We start from the raw sequence: 25,134 nt of genomic DNA, 5'->3' as shown, positions 1-25,134 counted from the left end.
CTAGTCCCTGCCACTGAAAAACATCCCACAGCATGATGATGCTGCCACCACCATGCTTCACCGTAGGGATGGACGCTTGGCATTCAGGCCAAAGAGTTCAATCTTGGTTTCATCAGACAAGAGAATTGTTTCTCATTGTCTGAGAGTCTTTAGGTGCCTTTTGGCAAACTCCAAGCGGGCTGTCATGTGCCTTTTACTGAGGGGTGGCTTTCCCCAGATCTGTGTCTCGACACAATCCTGTCTCGGAGCTCTACGGACAATTCCTTCGACCTCATGGCTTGGTTTTTGCACTGTCAACTGTGGGACCTTGTATAGACAGGTGTGTGTGCCTTTTCCAAATCATGTCCAATCAATGTAATTTACCACAGGTGGACTCCAATAAAGTTGTAGAAACATATCAAGGATGATCAATGAAAACAGGATAGACCGGAGTTCAATTTCCAGTCTCATAGCAAATGGTCTGAATACTTATGTAAATAAGGTATATGTTTATGTTAAACATTTATAAAAACCTGTTTTCGCCTCGTCATTATACGGTATTGTGTGTTGATTCTGTAGACACACAAGACTGTAACGTAACAAAATGTGTGAAAAGTCAAGGGGTCTGAATACTTTCCGAAGGCACTGTAACCACTCAATGACTGAATGAATACTATAGGCTACACCAAGACAGAAACAAGAGTTATCGAAAAATGTACAATGTTTATTAAAGTACAACACAGGTGCACCTGAATGTCCTCAAATAAAGAGGATTGTTATTAGCACTGGGCCTTCACAGTAAGCAGTGAAACATTTCTCATTAGCTAGGTTTCCATCCAATTGGTGACAGATTTTCATGCGAATATTCAAAAATCCACAAAAACAATATGCACATTTTCCCACCAGAGATGTTTTCATCAAATTGAATTGTTGCAGATAAAAGGCATTGTGTGATGACAGAGTACACATAATACCTTTTGTGGATATATTTCCATGTACCGAATAAAAAAAGAAGTTAAATGGGTTTCCATCAGATTTTCAACTCTACTGATGGTTTTCTCACAAACATTTTGGCCTTATATAGAGAGTGTGTCCACCATATGCACGCTGTTGGCTAGAGCTCACATTTAGCCTACAAGATTACATTATTATGGACAAAAGAGCAAAATATATATATTTGTCAAATGGCAGCCAAGCATCGATCATCATGTCACCAGAATAAAACCCTCAATATTTATTGGAAAGGAGCATCAAGCTCATCACCTTGCACTTTCACCACCCTGTGAAGTTCACCATAACTTATTTCATCTGTAGCCTAATTAACTGCATGCTTTGCCAATGATTTGTAGTGAGAGGGCCACACAACATGTAATCGTGTGACTCCAAGTTTACTTTTATATGATGGTTATTATATCAATATTTGAGCATAAAAGTGTTTTCACAGATGTTTCTCGCATAATTAATTTTACAGACACAAAAAGATCCCACTTTGTCTAGCGTATTTTGTTTTGGCGACATTTGGAACGTTTACAAAAACATTTTCCGTTTCCATCAGGCCTGTCGTTATGTTTTTTATCTAACATGTACTTTATGCATAAAAAGGTTGGATGGAGACCTAGTGAATGAGTGAATGATTCTCAGCTCTAATCAGAGTTGATTTAATAAAATAGAATGACACACCGAATGTTCCTACAGCTCTGAATGGTTAGCCGAAACAAGACATTTTCAGGATCATTAGCGAGTTGCAAGCCTGTGGAAGATTGTAGTATGTGGATCATGAAAAGAGTGCTGTGATTCAATCCAGAAAAATGCCGTTTCACATTTCCATCTTGATATGCTGTATACAGTTGTTTCTGCTCGACATGATTTGTTGTGGCTTTATGGTGTTTCATTTGAAAGCTTTAAAACAGAAAATGTTTATTATAAGGGGATTGAAAAAACAGGACTATAATCCAGTATGATGACTTTTTGGCCAAAAGGCCTGAATAGGTACAATTCTTTGCATTATCAGTATTGAACAGGTCATTCTTAAATCAGAAAAACTATTACTCACCAATTGAAAGTCATCAACATAAGAATATTTCTGTTCGTTATAGATATTTTTTTTCGTCATGCATGTCAGCACAATCCAATCACAAACAACAGTTACCTTCAAAGAGTAGAAACTAATTAATATAAATAAACAATCGTATGCAACCGACCATGTTCTAGTGATACCATCTATAAACCCTTTACAAAGGATAACATTTTACCCATTTAACATATGTATACAGTTGATACCATCTATAAACCCTTTACAAAGGATAACATTTTACCCATTTAACATATGTATACAGTTGATACCATCTATAAACCCTTTACAAAGGATAACATTTTACCCATTTAACATATTATACAGTTGATACCATCTATAAACCCTTTACAAAGGATAACATTTTACCCTTGGCACCCATTTAACATATGTATACAGTTGATACCATCTATAAACCCTTTACAAAGGATAACATTTTACCCATTTAACATATTATACAGTTGATACCATCTATAAACCCTTTACAAAGGATAACATTTTACCCATTTAACATATGTATACAGTTGATACCATCTATAAACCCTTTACAAAGGATAACATTTTACCCATTTAACATATTATACAGTTGATACCATCTATAAACCCTTTACAAAGGATAACATTTTACCCATTTAACATATTATACAGTTGATACCATCTATAAACCCTTTACAAAGGATAACATTTTACCCATTTAACATATGTATACAGTTGCCATAACGACAACACATACAGCATGTGATAGAAGTACTATACTTACCAAGCCAAGGAGGGCAAGACCAGCACCAACATTCAGCAGTGTTGGCACTATGTTAAATTTTCCAGCCTGAAGCAGAGACATTTAACCAGTTTAACTAGAACACCAGGATTTTATAACTATGACGCCATTTCATTCATTATTTTATGACATTAAAATAATCATATCAAAGTTAAAAATGGCTTAGATTGTTTCTGTAAAAGCTCACCTGACCAAAAACCATGACATCGAAACGTATTCCGAATCCTTTGATTAATGTCCTTGTCTCTTCATTGTTACCATTTTTGTAATATTTGGCAAATCTGTGGGAAAAGAAAAGCACAAAGAGCGTTGCCAAAATCGTCTTAAAAAAACAAATGGACATCAATATTTTATATTTACACTACCTATGGTTGTAATAATTTGGGGTCAGAGATAAATCTGACAAATCTGTCTATCGATGTGGTTGTAGTCTAAAAACAAAAGTTCAACCCCTATACCTGAAGTTGTATCCAGGCGCCACATTGTTCACTGGGTCCTTGTTGTCCAGGCGACGGAAGGTGTACCTAGGCACACACCAGCTGCTTGGCATGTCCAGATCACATTCCCAACGGATCTGGACACCCATAACCCCACCCTAGACAAAGACAATCAACGTAGATAAGGAGTATGCCGTTTACATGGATTTTACAAATGAAAACCAGCTGAGACATAAGATGCTATGCTGCATGTTAGATTACTCGACATGCATCAAAATGCCATAAGATATATCATGACATTTTGACTAATATACACTGAGTATACCAAACATTAGGTACACCATCCTAATACTGATTTGCAACCCCCCTTTTTTTCCCTCAACACAGCCTCAATTCGTCGGGGCATGGACTCTACAAAAAGCATGTCGAAAGCATTCCACAGGGATGTTGGCCCATGTTGAATCCAACGCTTCCCACAGTTGTGTCAAGTTGGCTGGATGTCCTTTGGATGGTGGACCATTCTTGATACACAGGAAACTGTTGAGTGTGAAAAACCCAGTAGGGTTGCAGTTTTTTATACAAACCGGTGCGCCCGGCACCTACTACCATACCCCGTTCAAAGGCACTTAAATATTTTGTCTTGCCCATTCACCCCCTGAATGGTACACATACACAATCCATGTCTCAATTGTCTCAAGGCTTAAAAATCCTTCTTTAACCCGTCTCCTCCCCTTCATCTACACTGATTGAAGTGGATTTAACAAGTGACATCAATAAGGGATCACAGCTTTCACCTGGATTCACCTGGTCAGTCTGTCATGGAAAGAGCAGGCGTTCTTAATGTTTTGTACACTCAGTGTAGACCATGCCTTCAGGGCTGTTAGTGGGAAAATGTTCTGGTGAACAATATTTGTTAAAGTTGCCAATGTGGTTAACCCTCATCCCATCAAGAGAATACAGTCAAGACATATCAGTGTCTAAATCTATGTATGACCTGATAGGTGTGGGCGTAAGCAAACACTTGTATGGTACATGTTATGGCAAGCCGTTTTTTAGGCTGAAAGACAGTAAGTAACAATGTTCTTAATGTTTTGTATACTCTGTGTATATCCCCATCTTACCAAATGTTTAAATAATTTGGGAGTTTTTAAAAATTAGCAGGCACTTACATGGACAGCCATGGTCTGAAAGTCCTCATTGGCCTCTGTGACCATGTCTTTGAGTCTGAAGATTGGGCAGTCTGGGTCAGTGATGCGATTAAATACACATTGTTCCAAGTAGGTCTTGTTGACGTAGGGCAAGATATTCCTTCTGCAGAACAGACAAAAATATCATAGTTATAGTGTTACATGCAGTTGCTCTGACTGCAATTCCACATTGTTTATCACTGGATGGCCCAATGCAACAAATCTTGGTATCGCTTTATTTGGATAGTCTGTAGAGGATCTACAGATGGACTATCAGTAACATTTAAACTACACTATATATACAAAAGTATGTGCACACCCCTTCAAATTAGTGGATTTGGCTATTTCAGCCACACTCGTTGATGACAGGTGTATAAAATCGAGCACACAGCCATGCAATCTCTGTTGGCATTAGAATTGCCTTACTGAAGAGCTCAGTGACTTTCAATGTGGCACAGTCATAGGATGCCACCTTTCCAATAAGTCAGTTCGGCAAATGTCTGCCCTGCTAGAGCTGTAAGTGCTGTTATTGTGAAGTGGAAATGTCTAGGAGCAACAAGGACTCAGCCGTGATGTGGTAGGCCACACAAGCTCACAGAATGGGACCGCTGAGTGCTGAAGCGCGCAGCGCGTTAAAATCGTCTGTCCTCGATTGCAACACTCTCTACTAAACTGCGTCAGGAAGAACTGTTCATAGGGAGCTTCATGAAGTGGGCTTCCATGGCCGAACAGCTGCACACGAGCGCAATGCCAAGCATCAGCTGGAGTGACGTAAAGCTCGCCACCATCGGACTCTGGCACAGCAGAAGCATGTTTTCTGGAGTGATGAATCACGCTTCACCATCTGGCAGTTAGACTGACGAATCTGGGTGTGGCGGATGCCAGGAGAAAGCTACCTGCCCCAATGCATAGTGCCAACTGTACAGTTGGGTGGAGGAGGAATGATTGTCTGTTTTTTTATTTTCATGGTTCGGGCAAGGCCCCTTAGTTTCAGTGAAGGGAAATCTCATCGCTACAGCATACAATGACATTCTTGACGATTCTGTGTTCCTACTTTGTGGCAACAGTTCGGGGAAGGCCCTTTCCTGTTTCAGCGTGCACATAGCGAGGTCCATACAGAAATGGTTTGTCGAGATTGGTGTGGAAAAACTTGACTGGCTTGCCCAGAGCCCTGACCTCAACCCCATCGAAAACCTTTGGGATGAATTGGAACGACTGCGGAACCAACTCCATATTCATGCCCAGGATTTTGGAATGAGATGTTTGACGAGCAGGTGTCCACATACTTTTGGTCATGTAGTGCATCTACTTATCCTAACCCTAAACTTAACCCTTATCCTAACTTTAACCCTCACACTTATTCTAAACCTAACCATAACCTTAGCAAGCAGTTGCTTATCCAGACTATGCAAATAAAGTGGGACCCAAATCTTAAATGGAATTTAGGTCGTAACATATTTATCAAGTCACAGAAATGTAAAAACTTGACTTACTTATTGAAGTTGAATTTGGGGTACCGGATGCTGTTCTTTATAAGCACTGTGAAGTTCTCTGCATCTGCCAACATTGGAGGACTAACGAAAATTATATTGTGAAATTATTAAAACATTCTAGATGGATTATGTAAAATGAAAGCAAATACAACCTTTTCTACCTTGGTACTCAATAGTTCTTACTTGGGAGGTTCCTTATCTAACTCCAGCGGGCACCAAGCCAGAACCTCACATGTCTTATCCACAGCTGAGTACCTCACACATTTCCCAGTCTGAACACCTGAGGGGAGATAGTCACTTTAAAGGAGAACGTCAGTGAAAAACAATAATGTGACTCTCATTCTACAAGTAAGACTGTCTTTAAATCTAATTGACACATTGAGAGCTTGGGATTATAAGGTTCTATCTGCAAAAATATGACTGAGATAATTGGCTTTACATTTCCAATGTTGTCAGCAATTTGTATAATGTATTCTTTTGAACTTAACATAAATTGGGGTATTTAGAGTACTATATACAGTTGAAGTCGGAGGTTTACATCCACCTTAGCCAAATACATTTAAACGCAGTTTTTCACAATTCCTGACATTTAATCCTAGTAAAAATGCCCTGTCTTAGATCAGTTAGGGGCTAGGGTCAGTCTGTTACATCTGGAGTATTTCTCTTGTCTTATCCGGTGTCCTGTGTGAATTTAAATATGCTCTCTCTAATTCTCTCTTTCTTTCTTTCTTTCTCTCTCTCGGAGGACCTGAGCCCTAGGACCATGCTGTTCCTCTCTTCTCGGAGGACCTGAGCACTAGGACCATGCCTCAGGACTACCTGGCATGATGACTCCTTGCTGTCCCCAGTCCACCTGGCCGTGCTGCTGCTCCAGTTTCAACTGTTCTGCCTGCGGCTATGGAACCCTGACCAGTTCACCGGACATGCTACCTGTCCCAGACCTGCTGTTTTCAACTCTCTAGAGACAGCAGGAGCGGTAGAGATACTCTCAAAGATCGGCTATGAAAAAGCCAACTGACACTTACTCTTGAGTTGCTGACTTGTTGCACCCTCGACAACTACTATGATTATTATTATTTGACCATGCTGGTCATTTATGAACATTTGAACATCTTGGCCATGTTCTGTTATAATCTCCACCCGGCACAGCCAGAAGAGGACTGGCCACCCCTCATAGCCTGGTTCCTCTCTAGGTTTCTTCCTAGGTTTGGGCCTTTCTAGGGAGTTTTTCCTAGCCACCGTGCTTCTACACCTGCATTGCTTGCTGTTTGGGGTTTTAGGCTGGGTTTCTGTACAGCACTTTGAGATATCAGCTGATGTAAGAAGGGCTATATAAATACATTTGATTTGAGTCAGGTATGTAGGCCTCCTTGCTCGCACACACTTTTTCAGTTCTACCCACAAATTTTCTATGGGATTGAGGTCAGGGCTTTTTGAAGGTCACTCCAATACCTTGACTTTGTTTTCCTTAGGCCATTTTGCCTTTGGAAGTATGCTTGGGGTCATTGTCCATTTGGAAGACCCATTTGCGACCAAGCTTTAACTTCCTGACTGATGTCTTGAGATGTTGCTTCAATATATCCACATACGTTTGAAGGTAGGCCTTGAAATACATCCACAGGTACACCTCCAATTGACTCAAATTATGTCAATTAGCCTATCAGAAGCTTCTAAAGCCATGACATCATTTTCTGGAATTTTCCAAGCTGTTTAAAGGCACAGTCAACTTAGTGTATGTAAACTTCTGACCCACTGGAATTGTGATACAGTGAATTATAAGTGAAATAATCTGTCTGGTAACAATTGTTGGAAAAATGACTTGTGTCATGCACAAAGTATATGTCCTAACCAACTTGCCAAAACTATAGTTTGTTAATAAGAAATTTGTGGAGTGGTTGAAAAATGAGTTTTAATGACTCCAACCTAAGTGTATGTAAACTTCCGACTTTAACTGTAGGTAGAGAACATTGAACAGAACAAGGATATGTCCCCCCAAAATAGTTTGTGCTGTGAATACTTATGTAAATGAGATATTTCTGTATTTAATTTTCTATAAATTTGCAAAAACGACTAAAACATGTTTTCACTTTGTCATTATGGGGTATTATGTGTAGATGGATGATTTTTTTTTTTTTTATCCATTTTGAATTCAAGCTGTAACACAACAAAATGTGGAATAAGTCAAGGGGTATGAATACTTTCTGAAGGTACTGTAGTCCCAAGCTCTCAGCATATGACATGGTACTGTAATGATTATTGAATGGTAATGATCAGTTGGTAGATCATGGCACTTGCAATGCCAGGGTTGTGGGTTCGATTCCCACGGGACCAGTATGAAAAAAGTATGAAAATGTATGCAGTCACTACTGTAAGTCGCTCTGGATAAGAGCGTCTGCTAAATGACTAAAATGTAAATTGTAATGCTACCATATCTAGTGACAATACAAGGCCTTTTTCTTTTACAGAAAGCCTTATAATCTACATCTCAAACGTAGAACAAGGATTAGATCATAATATATGATAACTCAGATATAGAAATGGATCAATGACGATTTCCCCAATGTCAAAATCTTAATATCCTTACCATTGCCTCGGGTATCACGTGAGCCAGCCTTGCAATCCCTGTCTGAGGTGCAGTCAAAACCAGTTTTTGGGACCTGAACGCATGACAGCATGAGTGTAATTTTTTAAAGCTTAAAAATATATCTTAGACTTAGACGCTATACAGAACTTCAACCTCTATGAGTACAAAAAACGGGTCCCCTAAAAATGTTGTCCAGAAATGACCTCAATGGACAGAAAGGGGTACACCTCCCTACACCCAAGAACAAAAGCATGTTTTCCTAAAACAGGATGTGTGATTTAATGAGAGACAATATAAAGCTAATAATACATTGCTTATGTATATAAATCATACAGCCAATTTTCAAATAAAATTTTGACATAAAACATTTGCAAATACATTCTTATAGTGCATCTGTAACTTATCTATTATGCACATGACTCGAGGGCTGGACTTCATCCAATAGAAAGCATTAGTAATGGTCTTTTTGTTGGCACTAATGGAGGCTTACTCATTGGCCAAAACCTATAGATTCTGACCGGTCAGATAGCGAACAACAATGACAAGAAGCTGCCATGCGTGGAATCGTAGGTGGCTCGTTTCAGCTCGTGGGTATCTTGTTATTAATACCATGTCTTGTTTTGAGGTGTTTTGATTTATGTCCAGACCCAGTGCCAGAACAAAATCAGTTGGACGGGCATTTGATTTCCAAAGCCGGGCCCGTTTCCATTTCACGGGACCTTCTATGTGTGCACACACTTTTTACATGAGTGTTGTAGTAAAGCCCATAGGCAGCTCATGAATGTTATAGTAAAGCCCATAGGCAGCTCATGAATGTTATAGTAAAGCCCATAGGCAGCTCATGAATGTTATAGTAAAGCCCATAGGCAGCTCATGAATGTTATAGTAAAGCCCATAGGCAGCTCATGAATGTTATAGTAAAGCCCGTAGGCAGCTCATGAGTTTTGGGTAGATGGTGGAAGTGGTTGGTGAGTTCGAATTAAGCAGCGTGTCGAATAAATTTGGTTAAGACGAATGTTCTGAATGGACAACAGTAGTGTCGAAAACTGGAACAAAAAGTAAATTGTCTAAAATTGCAGTGGAGGATATGTGTTGTGGCGTACAGCAGGTCAGCCACCAGGGAGAGACTCATCGAGGCCTGGTGACAGACGGAGTCTACATCACGAGGCAATGGCTCCCTCTGCTGGACGTGCCAGGTCTCGATGGGCTCTCCGGCCAGGACTAATTGGGGCTGATTGTGGTTTCTGAGTAATCAAGGGCTGATTGCTCACCAACTGGGCGAGTCCCATAAAGCTGCCAGAAGGGCAGCACACTGGAAAAGGGACTGGAGGAAGAAAGGTTAATTCCGGTAAGGTTGGGGACGGTACAAGAGATAAGTAGGGCGCTCAGTTTTTGTTCCCCACGGGATACAGCAAGAGCCGGAACCCAGATGACGGTATACCGGATAGGGTCTCATGGGGGAGACCTTTTCTTTTGGTTTGTATTCAAATAAACACCCTTGAAACCGAGCTAATCCTACTCTGTCCGTGTAAACGTTTTGACCAAACCCCTGGTCTGCCACAGTGTGTAAATTATAATGAATCGCTTCTTGTTGGGATGCGGTTGTTGAGTAAGGATGCATATGTGGGAAACCCATTTGCGGTGTCATAAATGGTGAAGTATGTGCTTGGAAACGAGCAGTCTGTTAGAGTGACCAGGAGTGGTCTTATTTTGATTCATTGTATTTCTGACGAGCAGAGGAAGATTGCAGTGGGCCTCAAAAGAATCCGGACAACAGAAGTTTTGAACTTTAGAGTAGAGCACCCATCAAAGGACTCATCTCAGGGATGACGATGGATGTTATCGTGGAGAAATTACAAGATTATGTTAATAACTCTTATTGCATCAAATGCTTGTTTTATGCAACAGAATAGGCTTCTTAGAACTCTACTGTGGCTGTGTGAACTGAGAGGAGCTTCTGAGATTTAACTCTGGCAACTGATTTATGATGGTCTTGTCCTCTCTCGGAGCCCGCATTCCATAGAATGAGTTGGTGTTTGTGTGCCGGGAGGTACCAGTGTGGAGATGGCTCCGGTATGGATAATCATGTTGTATTCGACACATGTGACTAATAAGCTTTGATTTGATGAGAGGAACTTTTGTTTTGGGGGCCAGACCCTGGTTTCTACACAATGAGAACAGTCTTTACAGTTTGCTGTGAAATATTAGTGTCTTTCATACAAATCCTAACCTTGTGACCCATTCCATACATCTGATGTTTGTCATGAACATTCAGGAAGATGTACTTTGCTATAAAATACTGTGGCTCAAATCCACTCAGTGGGCTTTCAACGAATCATCTAGGGGTGATTCGTCGACTTTTTGAATAAAGTAATATCCTGATTGGTGATCTTTTGTCTCCTCGTTATTGATTAGAATTTCCACGACAATGTTCAGGTTGAATACCTGAAGAGAATTCCTGGCGTGGTTGGTGCCCGGTGTCTGACCTGCTGGGTGAATGGAGAAAAAGAAAGTCTGTCGGTCCTGTTTTTTGATGAAGAGCAAATACCTATGCATGTGAAGCTTGGTTATGTAAGATACGCCGTAAAAGCTTTTGTCCCCAAGCCACTGCAGTGTAAGTATCGTAAAGGATTTGGCCATGTTTCAAGTGTGCAGACGAACAGAGTATACTTAAGAACGGTGTGCAGAAGGACGACGGTGTTGCAATTGTGGTGGGGATCATGATCCTGAGTTCCTGGAGTGCCTTGTAAGGGTGAAGGAAATTGAGGTGGCAAAAGTTAGAGCGGTCAATCAAATCTCCTATGCTTAGGTGATCAAAGGAATTAAGGAAACAAGAGATGCCAGTGAAGAGATGGTAGTGGATACACCACAGCCTGTAGTAAATGTTTGCTGCCAGACAAAAGATACCCTGTGTGTTAAAAAGGTGGATTTTGTTGCATTCATTGCCACAGTTATAAACTGTACAGCACAAGTCTCAAAGAAGTTGAAGAAACTAGACATTATTGTGGCTGCAGCAGAAAAGTTTTTGGGACTCAGGGATTTTACATTGGAAGACTTGCAATGGGTACTGGTGCCAGAAGACCCGCTCTCCCAGGTTCCCCTTGAGCCTGTGTAGGGATCAGATCTGTTATTTATTTTTAACCGAAAAGTTGTTTGACTTTTTATTTATTTTTTTGGTAGTTAGAAGAAGCTTATTGGTTTCAAGTTTGGGAAAGCTTACAATTCATTCTACCGATCTGCGTGCCAGTTATGGCTACCGTAATTTCCGGACTATTGAGCGCTCCTGAATATAAGCCGCACCCACTGAGTTTAAAAAAAATATTATTTTGAACATAAATAAGCCACACATGTCTATAAGCCCCAGGTGCCTACCGGTACATTGAAACAAATGAACTTTACACAGGCTTTAACGAAACACGGCTTGTAACAAAAAATAAAAAATTAGCAGTAAGCTTTAGTTGTCTTTTTGCACTGAGTCAAATCCTCACGCTGCTGTTTCCAACGTCTTATCATCGACTCATGAAGACCAAGCTCCCGTGCAGCAGCTCTATTTCCTTTTCCAACAGCCAGATCAATCGCCTTCAACTTGAAAGCTGCATCATATGCATTTCTCCGTGTCTTTGCCATGATGAGGGTGACAAAATGACTACCGTAATCAGAATGATGGGAAGTTTGAGAGCGCTCGACTTAATCTAAACAGTAAACAAAAAAGCTGTTTGACCTTAACCCGTTCGGCAATTTCATTGGTCTAATGAAAGCTTCATGTCGCCAAAAAACTGAGCACGTCACAGAATGTGTTTTTTTTGGAGCAAAACAATTTGAAAGCGGGAAAAATCCATATATTAGCTGCGTCATTGCTTAAGCCGCGAGGTTCAAAGCGTGGGAAAAAAGTTGCGGCTTATACTGCTCTCTCCTCGTCTGCCCACGTGTTCTCGCATACCCCTAGAGCATCGAGCCAGCGGGGTGGTGGCACTGGAATCCTCATCTCTCCCAAGTGGACATTCTCTCTTTCTCCCCTGACCCATCTGTCTATCTCCTCATTTGAATTCCATGCTGTCACAGTTACCAGCCCTTTCAAGCTTAACATCCTTATCATTTATCGCCCTCCAGGTTCCCTTGGAGAGTTCATCAATGAGCTTGACGCCTTGATAAGTTCCTTTCCTGAGGATGGCTCACCTCTCACAGTTCTGGGTGACTTTAACCTCCGCACGTCTACCTTTGACTCATTTCTCTCTGCCTCCTTCTTTCCACTCCTCTCCTCTTTTGACCTCGCCCTCTCACCTTCCCCCCCTACTCACAAGGCAGGCAATACGCTTGACCTCATCTTTACTAGATGCTGTTCTTCCCCTAATCTCATTGCAACTCCCCTCCAAGTCTCCGACCACTACTTTGTATCCTTTTCCCTCTTGCTCTCATCCAACACTTCTCACTCTGCCCCTACTCGGATGGTATTGCGCCGTCCCAACCTTCGCTCTCTCTCTCCCGCTACTCTCTCCTCTTCCATCCTATCATCTCTTCCCTCTGCTCAAACCTTCTCCAACCTATCTCCTGATTCTGCCTCCTCAACCCTCCTCTCCTCCCTCTCTGCATCCTTTGATTTCCTCTGTCCCCTATCCTCCAGGCCGGCTCGGTCCTCCCCTCCTGCTCCGTGGCTCGACGACTCACTGCGAGCTCACAGAACAGGGCTCCGGGCAGCCGAGCGGAAATGGAGGAAAACTCGCCTCCCTGCGGACCTGGCATCCTTTCACTCCCTCCTCTCTACATTTTCCTCTTCTGTCTCTGCTGCTAAAGCCACTTTCTACCACTCTAAACTCCAAGCATCTGCCTCTAACCCTAGGAAGCTCTTTGCTACCTTCTCCTCCCTCCTGAATCCTCCTCCCCCTCCCCCCTCCTCCCTCTCTGCGGATGACTTCGTCAACCATTTTGAAAAGAAGGTTGACGACATCCGATCCTCGTTTGCTAAGTCAAACGACACCGCTGGTCCTGCTCACACTGCCCTACCCTGTGCTTTGACCTCTTTCTCCCCTCTCTCTCCAGATGAAATCTCGCGTCTTGTGAAGGCCGGCCGCCCAACAACCTGCCCACTTGACCCTATCCCCTCCTCTCTTCTCCAGACCATTTCCGGAGACCTTCTCCCCTACCTCACCTCGCTCATCAACTCATCCTTGACCGCTGGCTACGTCCCTTCCGTCTTCGAGAGCGAGAGTTGCACCCCTTCTGAAAAAACCTACACTCGATCCCTCCGATGTCAACAACTACAGACCAGTATCCCTTCTTTCCTTTCTCTCCAAAACTCTTGAACGTGCCGTCCTTGGCCAGATCTCTTGCTATCTCTCTCAGAATGACCTTCTTGATCCTAATCAGTCAGGTTTCAAGACTGGGCATTCAACTGAGACTGCTCTTCTCTGTGTCACGGAGGCTCTCCGCACTGCTAAAGCTAACTCTCTCTCCTCTGCTCTCATCCTTCTAGACCTATCTGCTGCCTTTGATACTGTGAACCATCAGATCCTCCTCTCCACCCTCTCCGAGCTGGGCATCTCCGGTGCGGCCCACGCTTGGATTGCGTCCTACCTGACAGGTCGCTCCTACCAGGTGGCGTGGCGAGAATCCGTCTCCGCACCACGTGCTCTCACCACTGGTGTCCCCCAGGGCTCTGTTCTAGGCCCTCTCCTATTCTCGCTATACACCAAGTCACTTGGCTCTGTCATATCCTCACATGGTCTCTCATATCATTGCTATGCAGATGACACACAATTAATCTTCTCCTTTCCCCCTTCTGACAACCAGGTGGCGAATCGCATCTCTGCATGTCTGGCAGACATATCAGTGTGGATGACGGATCACCACCTCAAGCTGAACCTCGGCAAGACGGAGCTGCTCTTCCTCCCGGGAAAGGACTGCCCGTTCCATGGTCTCGCCATCACGGTTGACAACTCCCTTGTGTCCTCCTCCCAGAGTGCTAAGAGCCTCGGCGTGACCCTGGACAACACCCTGTCATTCTCCACTAACATCAAGGCGGTGACCCGATCCTGTAGGTTCATGCTCTACAACATTCGCAGAGTACGACCCTGCCTCACACAGGAAGCGGCGCAGGTCCTAATCCTGGCACTTGTCATCTCCCGTCTGGATTACTGCAACTCGTTGTTGGCTGGGCTCCCTGCCTGTGCCATTAAACCCCTACAACTCATCCAGAACGCCGCAGCCCGTCTGGTGTTCAACCTTCCCAAGTTCTCTCACGTCACCCCGCTCCTCCGCTCTCTCCACTGGCTTCCAGTCGAAGCTCGCATCCGCTACAAGACCATGGTGCTTGCCTACAGAGCTGTGAGGGGAACGGCACCTCCGTACCTTCAGGCTCTGATCAGGCCCTACACCCAAACAAGGGCACTGCGTTCATCCACCTCTGGCCTGCTCGCCTCCCTACCTCTGAGGCAGCACAGTTCCCGCTCAGCCCAGTCAAAACTGTTCGCTGCTCTGGCACCCCAATGGTGGAACAAGCTCCCTCACGACGCCAGGACAGCGGAGTCAATCACCACCTTCCGGAGACACCTGAAACCCCACCTCTTTAAGGAATACCTGGGATAGGATAAAGTAATCCTTCTAACCCCCCCTTAAAAGATTTAGATGCACTATTGTAAAGTGGTTGTTCCACTGGATATTATAAGGTGAATGCACCAATTTGTAAGTCGCTCTGGATAAGAGCGTCTGCTAAATGACTTAAATGTAAATATGTAGTCCGGAAATTACTGTATATGTGCATTTATATATTTCCGTGGAACAGTTTCATTTCAATAATAAAGTTTTTGTTTCTCAAAATCATTGTCACATGGTTAATCATGAAAATCTGAAGTAAAATTATAAAAATCTCAAATTAAACTATGGCGAGTGCACTAGACTCTGGAATATGGACACATTGATACACTGTGATCCATTGGCGGCTAAAGAAATGAGAGCATAGAACTCAAAAGCTAGTCTAATGCAACAGTAGGCCTAGAACTTCCAACATGAACTAAGTCAAATGCATAGACAAAGCCTACAAATAAAAGAGTAGAAAATATCCTGATAAAAATTCTGGTTCTTTCAATCACATTCATCTCTCTTCTCTGCCTGTCTGCCACCTTTTCTGTCTTGACTTGAACTATTGCTAGTGAAATTCAACATTGTATCAAATTCTTACAGGGTCTGGCCTGACGCTTTCACTAACAAACCTGCAACAAATCACTATCCTATTCCGGGCCCTCAAAGTTTCCTGCGCCAGTGAGATCCGGACAGAAATGTTTATGACGTTTCCACTGGATATATGGGATCATCAGATCATGATATTTTGCGCTTTCACACTTAGGCTTGGTGAAAGAGCAAAATATCATGTTGGAAAGATTTTTAAAATACTGAGGAACTACAGTTTCATTCACAATGGATGTTAAAAACCAGACTTTGTTGACTTGTGTAAGGCGAAGAAAAAATGTGTGGCGGATGAATCAGAATTAGTTGGGTAACATAGATAATTAAGATGTTTTATTTGCATAGTATGCTTATGTGAGATACTTGTCATATGTGAATGTATCTGTTAAACCATGTGAAGGGATGTCTGTGCGCAAGTCACTCCCTCCTTTGGCATTGGGGGAAGGTGTATGGCAGTGTCCGGACCATTGTATGTCCCCTCTGATGTTGCACTTATCCTGGGATAGTATATGACCTAGAGGCTCACTCCCCTCAGTGAGCTTGTCCAGGAGTGGGGTCAAGAGGGGGTTTACTTGAGATGGGAGTATCTAGAGTTGTCAATTGATTTATGCCATTGGATGAGCTAATGGTTCTGTTCGATACCGTACCAGGGAGAGACGGTTCCAGTTTGGAAAGGAGGACCAGATACTGGTCTATACAATGAACACTGTTGATACAGCAGTTGCTGTCTGCTATGTTTTATAGATATCTTTCATACAAAACTTAACCTTTGAACTGTTCCTAAGATCTGTGGTTCGTCATGTACGTTGAAGGGGTGCATCTTGGCTATAAAAGCTCTTTGTACTTGTGTAGTCACTTTTCAATGGTTCATTAGCGATAGCGCATCATTGAAAGTCAAGTGCTTTTGCAAAATCATCTTAATTATTAAAGATGTAGTTTTAAGTGTAACTCTGACTGGTGTGTGAAGTGTAACTCTCCTCATTTGGTAATGCAGAAATTAGCCACCACATGAGTTAAGACAATCAGAAATAATATGGGCACATTCCTACATATGCAATGCATTCTGGAGACTCACCATGTCTTTGCCACACCCCCCTCCCCTTCTTCTTGATGCAATATTTTAAATTATACTCAAGACACATTATCTTCACACGCTTTTCACTGACAGCCAGAACTGAAATCAGCTAGACCTATTCAGCTAGAGCGCACTCCCCAAATAGGGGCTTCCTAAACACACTTGTAATTTGAAATGATCCACAGCTATTTCTTTTTTGAAAGAAGGTAATGATACTAAGTCATGCTTCCTGGTGAAGTATTTTGAATGATTTTACTTAGACAAGAGTAATTATATATGTTTGGCGAAACATCACTTTACATATGCACCTGTCAACTTTCTTTTCTAGAGGCTGATACCAGAGATCTGTATATAATGATGACAAGCTCATGTCTCCGGCATTTGTCCCAAAGAAGGGAAGGCAGGCGACAAGCTTAGGTCTGCATATTATTATTTCCATAGAAACGCATTGAGCTTATAAAGGACAGATTGTGGCGCGAGTGAGCCCTCTCACTTCACCTCTTCCTCTCTGCTGAAATTATATTACTGGAGAAAGCATCAGAGCGAGTGAAACAGCGCCCCCCCTATTTTTAGCCCATGAATCTGATGCTGTCTGGCCAGAAATAGTATGACATGCCATACTCTTTTGTTCCAGACAGTATCAGATACATGTTCTACACATAACAAGACAGAGAGGCGCTGTTTTGCTCACTTGGTGCTTTAACTGAGATTGATGCGTCTTTTTGTTGGCGCACGTCTTGGCCAATCATCGACTCAGTGGGTTTTGTCCAACATGTCTCCGGACCTACACTACAGGTCAACAGTTTTAGAACACCTACTCATTCAAGGGAATTTCTTTATTTTTACTATTTTCTACATTGTAGAATAATAGTGAAGACATAAAAACTATGAAATAACACATATGGACTCATGTAGTAACCAAAAAAGTGTTAAGCAAATCAAAATATATATTTTAGTTTCTTCAAATAGCCACCCTTAGATCTTATCTGTCGGGAAAGATGTCAGTTCATCACTGTGGATGGTTTGTCCTCTGACAACTTGATTGTAAGTTTCGATGTTCCTCAAGGTTCTGTTTTAGGACCACTATTGTTTTTATAATATATTCTACCTCTTTTATAATATATTCTACCTCTTGGTCATTCAGAAACACAATGTCAACTTTCACTGCTATGCGGAGGACACAGCTGTACATTTCGATGAAACATGGTGAAGCCTGTGTTTCAGACATAAAGAAGTGGATGGCGGCAAATATTTTACTTTTAAACTCGGACAAAACAGAGATGCTATTTCTAGGTCCCAAGAAACAAAAAGATCTGCTGTCGGAACTGAAAATGAATCATTGTTGTACAGTCATCTCAGATAAAAAAAACTGAAGAACCTTGGTGTTACTTTGGACCTCTCTCTTTTTATGATCATATGCCTTACTGTTCGGTTACCCGGATAAAGCATTAAATAAACTTCAGTTAGTGCTAAACACGACTGCTAGAATCCAGTGCTAGCCTCTCTACACTGGCTTCCTGTTAAGGCTAGGGCTGATTTCAAGGTTTTACTGCTAACTTACAAAGCATTACATGGGCTTGTGCCTACAGTACCTATCTCTCCAATTTGGTCCTGCCATACATACCTAAAGGTAGACTACTGTCACAAGATGCAGGCCTCCTTATTGTCCCTAGAATTTCTAAACAAACAGCTGGAGGCAGGGCTTTCTCCTATATAGCTCAATTTTCATGGAATGGTCTGCCTATCCATGTGAGAGATGCATGTGAGAGACGCAGACTCTGTCTTGACCTTTAAAGTCTTTCCTTATATTTTGTTGTTGTGCTTTTACCCCTTTTTCTCCACAATTTCGTGATATCCAATTGGTAGTTACAGTCTTGTCCCATCGCTGCAACTCCCTTATGGACTCGGGAGAGGAAAATGTCGAGAGCCATGCATCCTCCGAAACACGACCCTGCCAAGCCGCACTGCTTCTTGACACACTGCTTGCTTAACCCGGAAGCCAGCCGCATCAAGAATACATGGCCTGATGACTCCGGGCTGTGCCAAGTCCACCTGGTCGTGCTGCTGCTCCAGTTTCAACGGTTCTGCCAGCGGCTATGGAACCCTGACCTGTTAACCGGACATGCTACCTTGTCCCATTCATTTCTCCCATAAGAATGGCCAACGAACCAGAGGTAGAAAATGAAAAAAATTACAAGACAAAACAATATTGAGTAATGACTAGCTGCTATGAAAACCTTTAGGAATGCATACTGTTAGCTAAATAGAGGCTTTCTGTTATCCTAGTCACACATAAACATTTTGGCTTTAGCCATTGCCCTTGAAAATATCCATTCCGGCTGCACACAGACACAAGCACTCAGACATTCTCACTTCCCCAAAGTCATTGTAAAACTTATCCTAGATCCCAAAAGTCAATTAGAAACTACATTCTTATAGTGCATCTTTAACTTCTCTATCATGCACATGACTCGAGGGCTGAACTTCATCCAATAGAGAGCAATAGTAATGACGTCTTTTTGTAGGTACTAACGGAGGCTTACTCTGCTATGGCTCGTTGACCAAAGTATATAGACGAGTTGGCTGACAACATCACGATAATGATGCGCGCGCATCGATGTGGCCGGAAGGCGTGCATTGTTATGATTCTGAACGGTTACATAGCTAGCAACAATGACAAGCTGCCGCTTGGCAGTTGTTGGCTAGCTAGCTAACCAACAACTGTAATTAAGTATTTGGGAGACAAGTGCTCATTCTACAAATATATTTAGGTTCTCAATAAACATTTGGACATGAAATATAGTTTACATGTTGTCGAAAATCTAAGCCAACCCTGTCTGTTTTGCCCCATAGTTGTGCACGTGTCGGTTTAGTTGCTAAACAACCAACCAGTATATTGAGAAATTAATGGGTTTTTGTAGGATTTGGGGATAGGCACCGAAAATAAGGTCTATGGTAAACACAGGCTAGGAGATCTTATATGTTTTGTTCTATGAGATGATCTTAATCAGCTAACATCGCTTCTTGTGCTTATTTTTGAAGTGTTTAATCAAAATAAGCACAAAGCACATAAAGGCTTCAAAATTCATAAAGGTCATGTTAACTGACTGATATTATCTCATAGAACAAAACGTATAAGATTTACTAAGCCTGTGTTAATCTCAGACCTTATTTTCTCTGTTTATCCCAAAACCCATTCTTTCCACATTCATTTCCCCCATAGGAATGGCCAACAAACCTGAGGTAGAAATGCAACAAAAAAAGTAAAAGATTTAGGACTACAAGCTGTCGAGCTCTATTACAAGACAATAAAACAATAGTGAGCAATGACTAGTTGCAATAAAATCCTTTAGGAATGCATACTGTTAGCCAAATAGAGTCCTTCGGTTATCCAAGTCACACACACACACATTTAGTCTTCAGCCATTGTCTTTGAAAATATCCATTCCGGCTGCACACAGGCATAAGCACTCAGACATTCTCACTTCCCCAAAGTCATTGTACAACTTATCCTAGATGTTGTAATAAAATTGAACTTTTAGATCAAAATGTAGAAATTAGAGCCTTTTCCATGAACATTAACGTATCTTCAGGTGGATGGGATATTCAGTATGTTTGATAGGCCGTCATTGTAAATAAGAATTTGTTCTTAACTGACTTGCCAAGTTAAATAAAGGTTACATTTAAAAAAATGTCTTACCTCTGGACAGTGCGACTGAGTTTGGTTCAGAGTGATGAGCATGTTCGTCAGGACAAAGAAAGAGCTCTCCTCCTGCCACAAATTTAAAAAAAACTCAAATTACTTCTCTCAAACATACAATCATCAATGGGTTTGGCCTATTCACATGGCTTTTGCTTGAAATAAAGTTAGTAGGACACAGTTGTTTCATCTCTGACACACATTCCATGTTTTCGTCTGAGCAGCGGTATACCACTCCCAATGGATTTTCTATTTTATTTTTGTACAAGGTCACCCCAACTGACCCAAAAGCCCAAATGTGCACGAAGCTAAAGTGAAACGAGCAGGAACCATAAAACACCACTATGCCAGTGAAGTTGAGGTCACACCCACCATGATGTGTCAGTCAGCCTGGCATCAGGTGACTGGAGGAAGTAAAGGGTACCCGTATTTGGTGCTGGTGATTACAATAGATCAGGATTATACCTCATCTTCTATATGCCTGGGTGATACCTGTGGTGGGATGATATAGTCTGCCACATCCCAGATTCGCAGGCCCAGGACAGAAGTGTTGGTCAAGGCGATGCCCTTCACCTTGGTCGTGACAGAGCTGAGGACTGCATCCGTGTCCTGGTAGCCTTTGTTCAGCACACAGACATACCTGCATAGGTGTGCAAAGAGGTGGTCAATGCATTATGGGTTTACCTTTATTCCCAGGTCCATGGGGCTTAAAATTATAACATAGGGTGAATCACAGAGATATCATTGTATATTTTTTATATAAAATATATGAAAATAAGTGAAATATTGCCCAAAAAATCTTGTGGCAGCTGTGGCTATGATGGCAGTATAGGAAGGGGTACAGACGAAACCACTTTGTTTGATTAGTAAACATAAGTCAATATGAAATTGTTAGAATGTCATGTGGTCTTTATGCGACACTTACCCGATCACATATGCAATCACTAAAGCCTGCGTGATTCTGTTGAGGGTTCCAACCTTGAAGCTCCTAATTATAAGAATTTTCGGTGTTGAATATTCGAAAAAACATTGACAGATGGACGCACAACATCCCCTCGTTTCCACCATGTTTGCTGCCTCCGAAAAAAGGGATTAAAAACGCTATTTTGTATCCTCATAAAAAACGAGATAGCCCGACCGTTTTAAGGATAACTTCCCTGTATGTCACGGGTTTTCGAAAAGATACCAACAGGCAGTTTAACTTTCACGATCCGTGCTATCCGGGATCATTGGGACGTCCCGACCCCCAGTAAAGTTGAAATGTAAAATGGTTAGGTAGCCTAAGGGTTAGGTAAGAGTTGTGGTAAGGGTTTAAGGTTAAAGTAAGGGTTTAGTGTAGGGAAGTCCCAAGGATCCCGGATAGCACTAACCGAACTTTAACCCCACTGTAATTCCCATGTCTTCCGCACACGTTTAGATTGAAGCGGTTCCCTTTTTATTTCCCAATAATGAAACAAGCTACTTTGAGCTGACGCATCATTTTTCATATTTAGACCTACCATCTAGTATGGCAAATGTCAAATGAGTTCACAGATCTGTACAAGCAAAGAGAGTTTATTCGTTTTTTTTAATCGTCTCTGGTAAAAGTCCGACCTTTGGTACCCTTTGCCAAACTGTTGGCGGCGGTAGGCAGGGGCGCCACTTTGGTTTCAGAAGTGGGGGGCACATAACCTGGCGGGGGGTCCTCCTACCGAACCTTTGGGGCCATCTAAAGCAAATTTTCTGCCTTTTTACACAGGCCAATATGCCATCTCCATTTAGAACAAAAAGTAAGCAAAAATGCCCACAGTCATCAAGCTAGGTAGGAGATTATTATTAAATATGTTTAAGTTTAATAAGACTGAACTAGATCAAAGGTAATTCAATATTGTGTGTTGCTGTGTTGTTGTGTTGCACCTTTAACCAATAGCCTAACAAATGAACAACTCTTGAAAAAAATATAAATACTTTTGCATGTCTTTATTAAGACGACATCTATATCAAATTTCAGCCAGACTGACCAGCCAGCCCGAGCTGCCTGCACGCCCGACCCCCACCAGTCTAGTCAATAACTCAGCTCTCTCCCAACACAATTTCCTTCCCAGTTTACACCTTAAATGTTTTTAATTCCCAAGGGAAAGGTTTGGAAACAAAAAACTAAACAAAAAACCCCATACACCTAAAATATACATTATCACAAAGAAACAGCAAATTCTCCATATAATTCATCTCATAATAGTACTGTAGAGCCCTTTTTATTTGCACACAATATTGCTGGGTCGCCCCATCCTGTCCCTAGGGGTCCACCACCCTGTAGCACCCCAACCCAACACACCTCACTCAGCTTTAGGATCTTAGTGAAACATTCAATATTGGTTTTGGGTGTGTTAGGCCAAGGCCAGAGTGTCAACCCACAGGACAGCAGACCACCAAGGCCAAGAATGAGCAGCCAAGCCGCTAGGGATTGCCTACATAGGTATCTCTTCTGATGAGGGCATGTTTTCAATACAGACTTCTTATTCCATATAAGGCAACCAGACCCTATGAAAGTTGCCTGGTATACATCTAATCTTGTAATAAATCAAATATAGTTATAAATAACTTGACATTGTGGGAGGAAAACCAACCTTCCAACTAATGGCAATGCATTTCTTAGCCGCTATAAATAATTGGTTACACAGCTTCTTCAGATAACAGTCTCCAGATTCAACATTTCCAAGCAAACAGAAACAGGGAGAAGGGATCATCTGTAGACATGCTGAGATTAAAGAACATACTCTTTGCCAGAATTCAGCCAGCCTTCACAAGAACATAACATATGCAAATATGTCACATTTTGTGTTTTACATCTCCAGCAGAGGAATGACATTTCTGAGTGCATTCAGTTTCACTGACATGTAGTACGTTCTATGGATGGCCTTAAACTACAGTGATTTATTTCTGAGATGATATGAACATGACTGGTGTCGTGGCTTGACTTTAAGATTAATTTGAAGACTGTTATTTATCTAATTACCTAACTATGTTTAACTGTTACCCGATTAAATTAATCATGTAACAATTAACTCATTAGGATCTGGGGCACCACAAAAGCGGTTCTAGAGTTACCATCTCCCGAATTAAATCCTAAAAGGTCTTTACCTATCACATCCATAAACAGTCAACTTATTAATAATAACCTCGTATCATATCATCATTCTGAACAGTCGTAACCTCCTTGCTTATGCAAAAAATCAGAGCCTTACTTATGATTCAGTACTACACAAATTGGTTTAATTATTTATTTACTAATTAAATGGGAACACAGGATAAAAATACACACTTTGCATCGGTTATTGACTAGAGACTTAATACGCTAAAACAGGTCCCTAGCGGAATGACAACAACATGGCTGCTTGTTAAAGAAGAGATGGAGAGGTGAGAGAGAGGGACAGAGACACTTAACATTGTTACATTCAGAAACTACTCTCACTTACAGTAACCATATACTTTGTACACGAACCGCAGCCCACGCTTTTGAGTAAGAAATCATGAATGTATTTACGTGAAATGCCTGGGTTAGCCAGGATTTCTCGGTGAACAGGGCAGCCTTGGAAAGGGAGTTGGACCTTTTTTCACGGCACGCTTGTAAGGCTCCGATTGTCCGAAATGGTTCAGATGAGTCTTCTATTGTTGTCCTCTGTAGTTGTCCGTTATTAGGTGACTTGTCGTGTAGTCCTGAACATAACTACAGAGTTAACTTACCTTCCATTCGCTCTTGAAGATGCTTCTTCTAAAATAGGCTAGCCAGCCGTATAGATGGTTTCCCAGTGGGGTGATGAGAGTAGCGTAATGTGATGGTTTGAGCAGAGTAACAGAATGGTTCAACTTAAATTGGCTTTCGAAGATACTTTACTTAGGACAGCTAATCAGCCGTACCAGCAAATGTCCGGGAGGTGAGTTTGTCTCTACCTCGTGTTTAGATTCAAAGTTCAAACCACTTTAAACGTGCGGCTTCACGTCTTTCTGGTCTGGTATGTTAATTTCTCAACCCATCATTTATACAGTTTGCCAGAAAGGGGTGGTTCCGGCAGGATGACATGCTCTCTGACCTCAGTCAGGGGTTACTCACTACTTACTGTGCCCCAAACTATCTCTTATGGCTTTTCAAATCACATCTGTCACTTAACAAAAACACCTTCATAATTGTTCATATTACATGCACAACACATTGTATTGAAATGTCATACCTGTAGTGGGTATACTTTCCAAGTTACAGTATTTTCTTTATAACATTTTTTATCACAAAATAACAAACATGACATTAGTGTTCTATAGATCGCCTATGACCATTCCCCACATTCTATGTTAGAAATATTGTTCCAGTATTCGCTTTTGAACGTGTTAGAGTTCCAGCGGGAAAAGTCTGTTGAAACAAAGGACATTCCTTTGGTGAATGATGGAGAGGGAGACGTGAATCTTCTCTCCTTGATTTACAGTTGTTAACCCCATAATTCTCCCCCCCCCACTCTCTAGGGTGAGAGGGAGTCTGATTGAAGTTATTCATTGCAAATCTGATCTGACCTATTTGGATTCTCGTGGACAGTCATGACACTGGACATTCAAACATATTAGTATCCATTGATCATCAATAGCTTCTACTAGGTCTTACTCACATTTTTGTTTTACATGT

At 41.8% G+C, this 25,134-nt stretch overlaps 1 protein-coding gene across 1 annotated transcript; it reads right to left on the bottom strand.

Annotated features, from left to right (window-relative positions):
• Positions 1–682: 682 nt before the first annotated feature.
• Positions 683–21,842, bottom strand: p2rx4a (purinergic receptor P2X, ligand-gated ion channel, 4a). Its single transcript, NM_001140204.1, is given in 12 exon segments — positions 683–1,878; positions 2,033–2,128; positions 2,811–2,876; positions 3,016–3,109; positions 3,287–3,423; positions 4,435–4,576; positions 5,946–6,026; positions 6,129–6,225; positions 8,530–8,602; positions 20,484–20,555; positions 20,976–21,123; positions 21,409–21,842. Coding segments are annotated over 12 exon segments (1,170 nt in total). The 5' UTR covers positions 21,552–21,842; the 3' UTR covers positions 683–1,857.
• Between the last annotated feature and the right edge of the window lie 3,292 nt (positions 21,843–25,134).

Source organism: Salmo salar, chromosome ssa01, assembly GCF_905237065.1.
Source record: "Salmo salar chromosome ssa01, Ssal_v3.1, whole genome shotgun sequence".
In the NCBI taxonomy this organism is placed as follows: domain Eukaryota; kingdom Metazoa; phylum Chordata; class Actinopteri; order Salmoniformes; family Salmonidae; genus Salmo; species Salmo salar.
The sequence above is the reverse complement of the archived record's forward strand: the minus strand, read 5'-3'. Positions and strand labels throughout refer to the sequence as shown.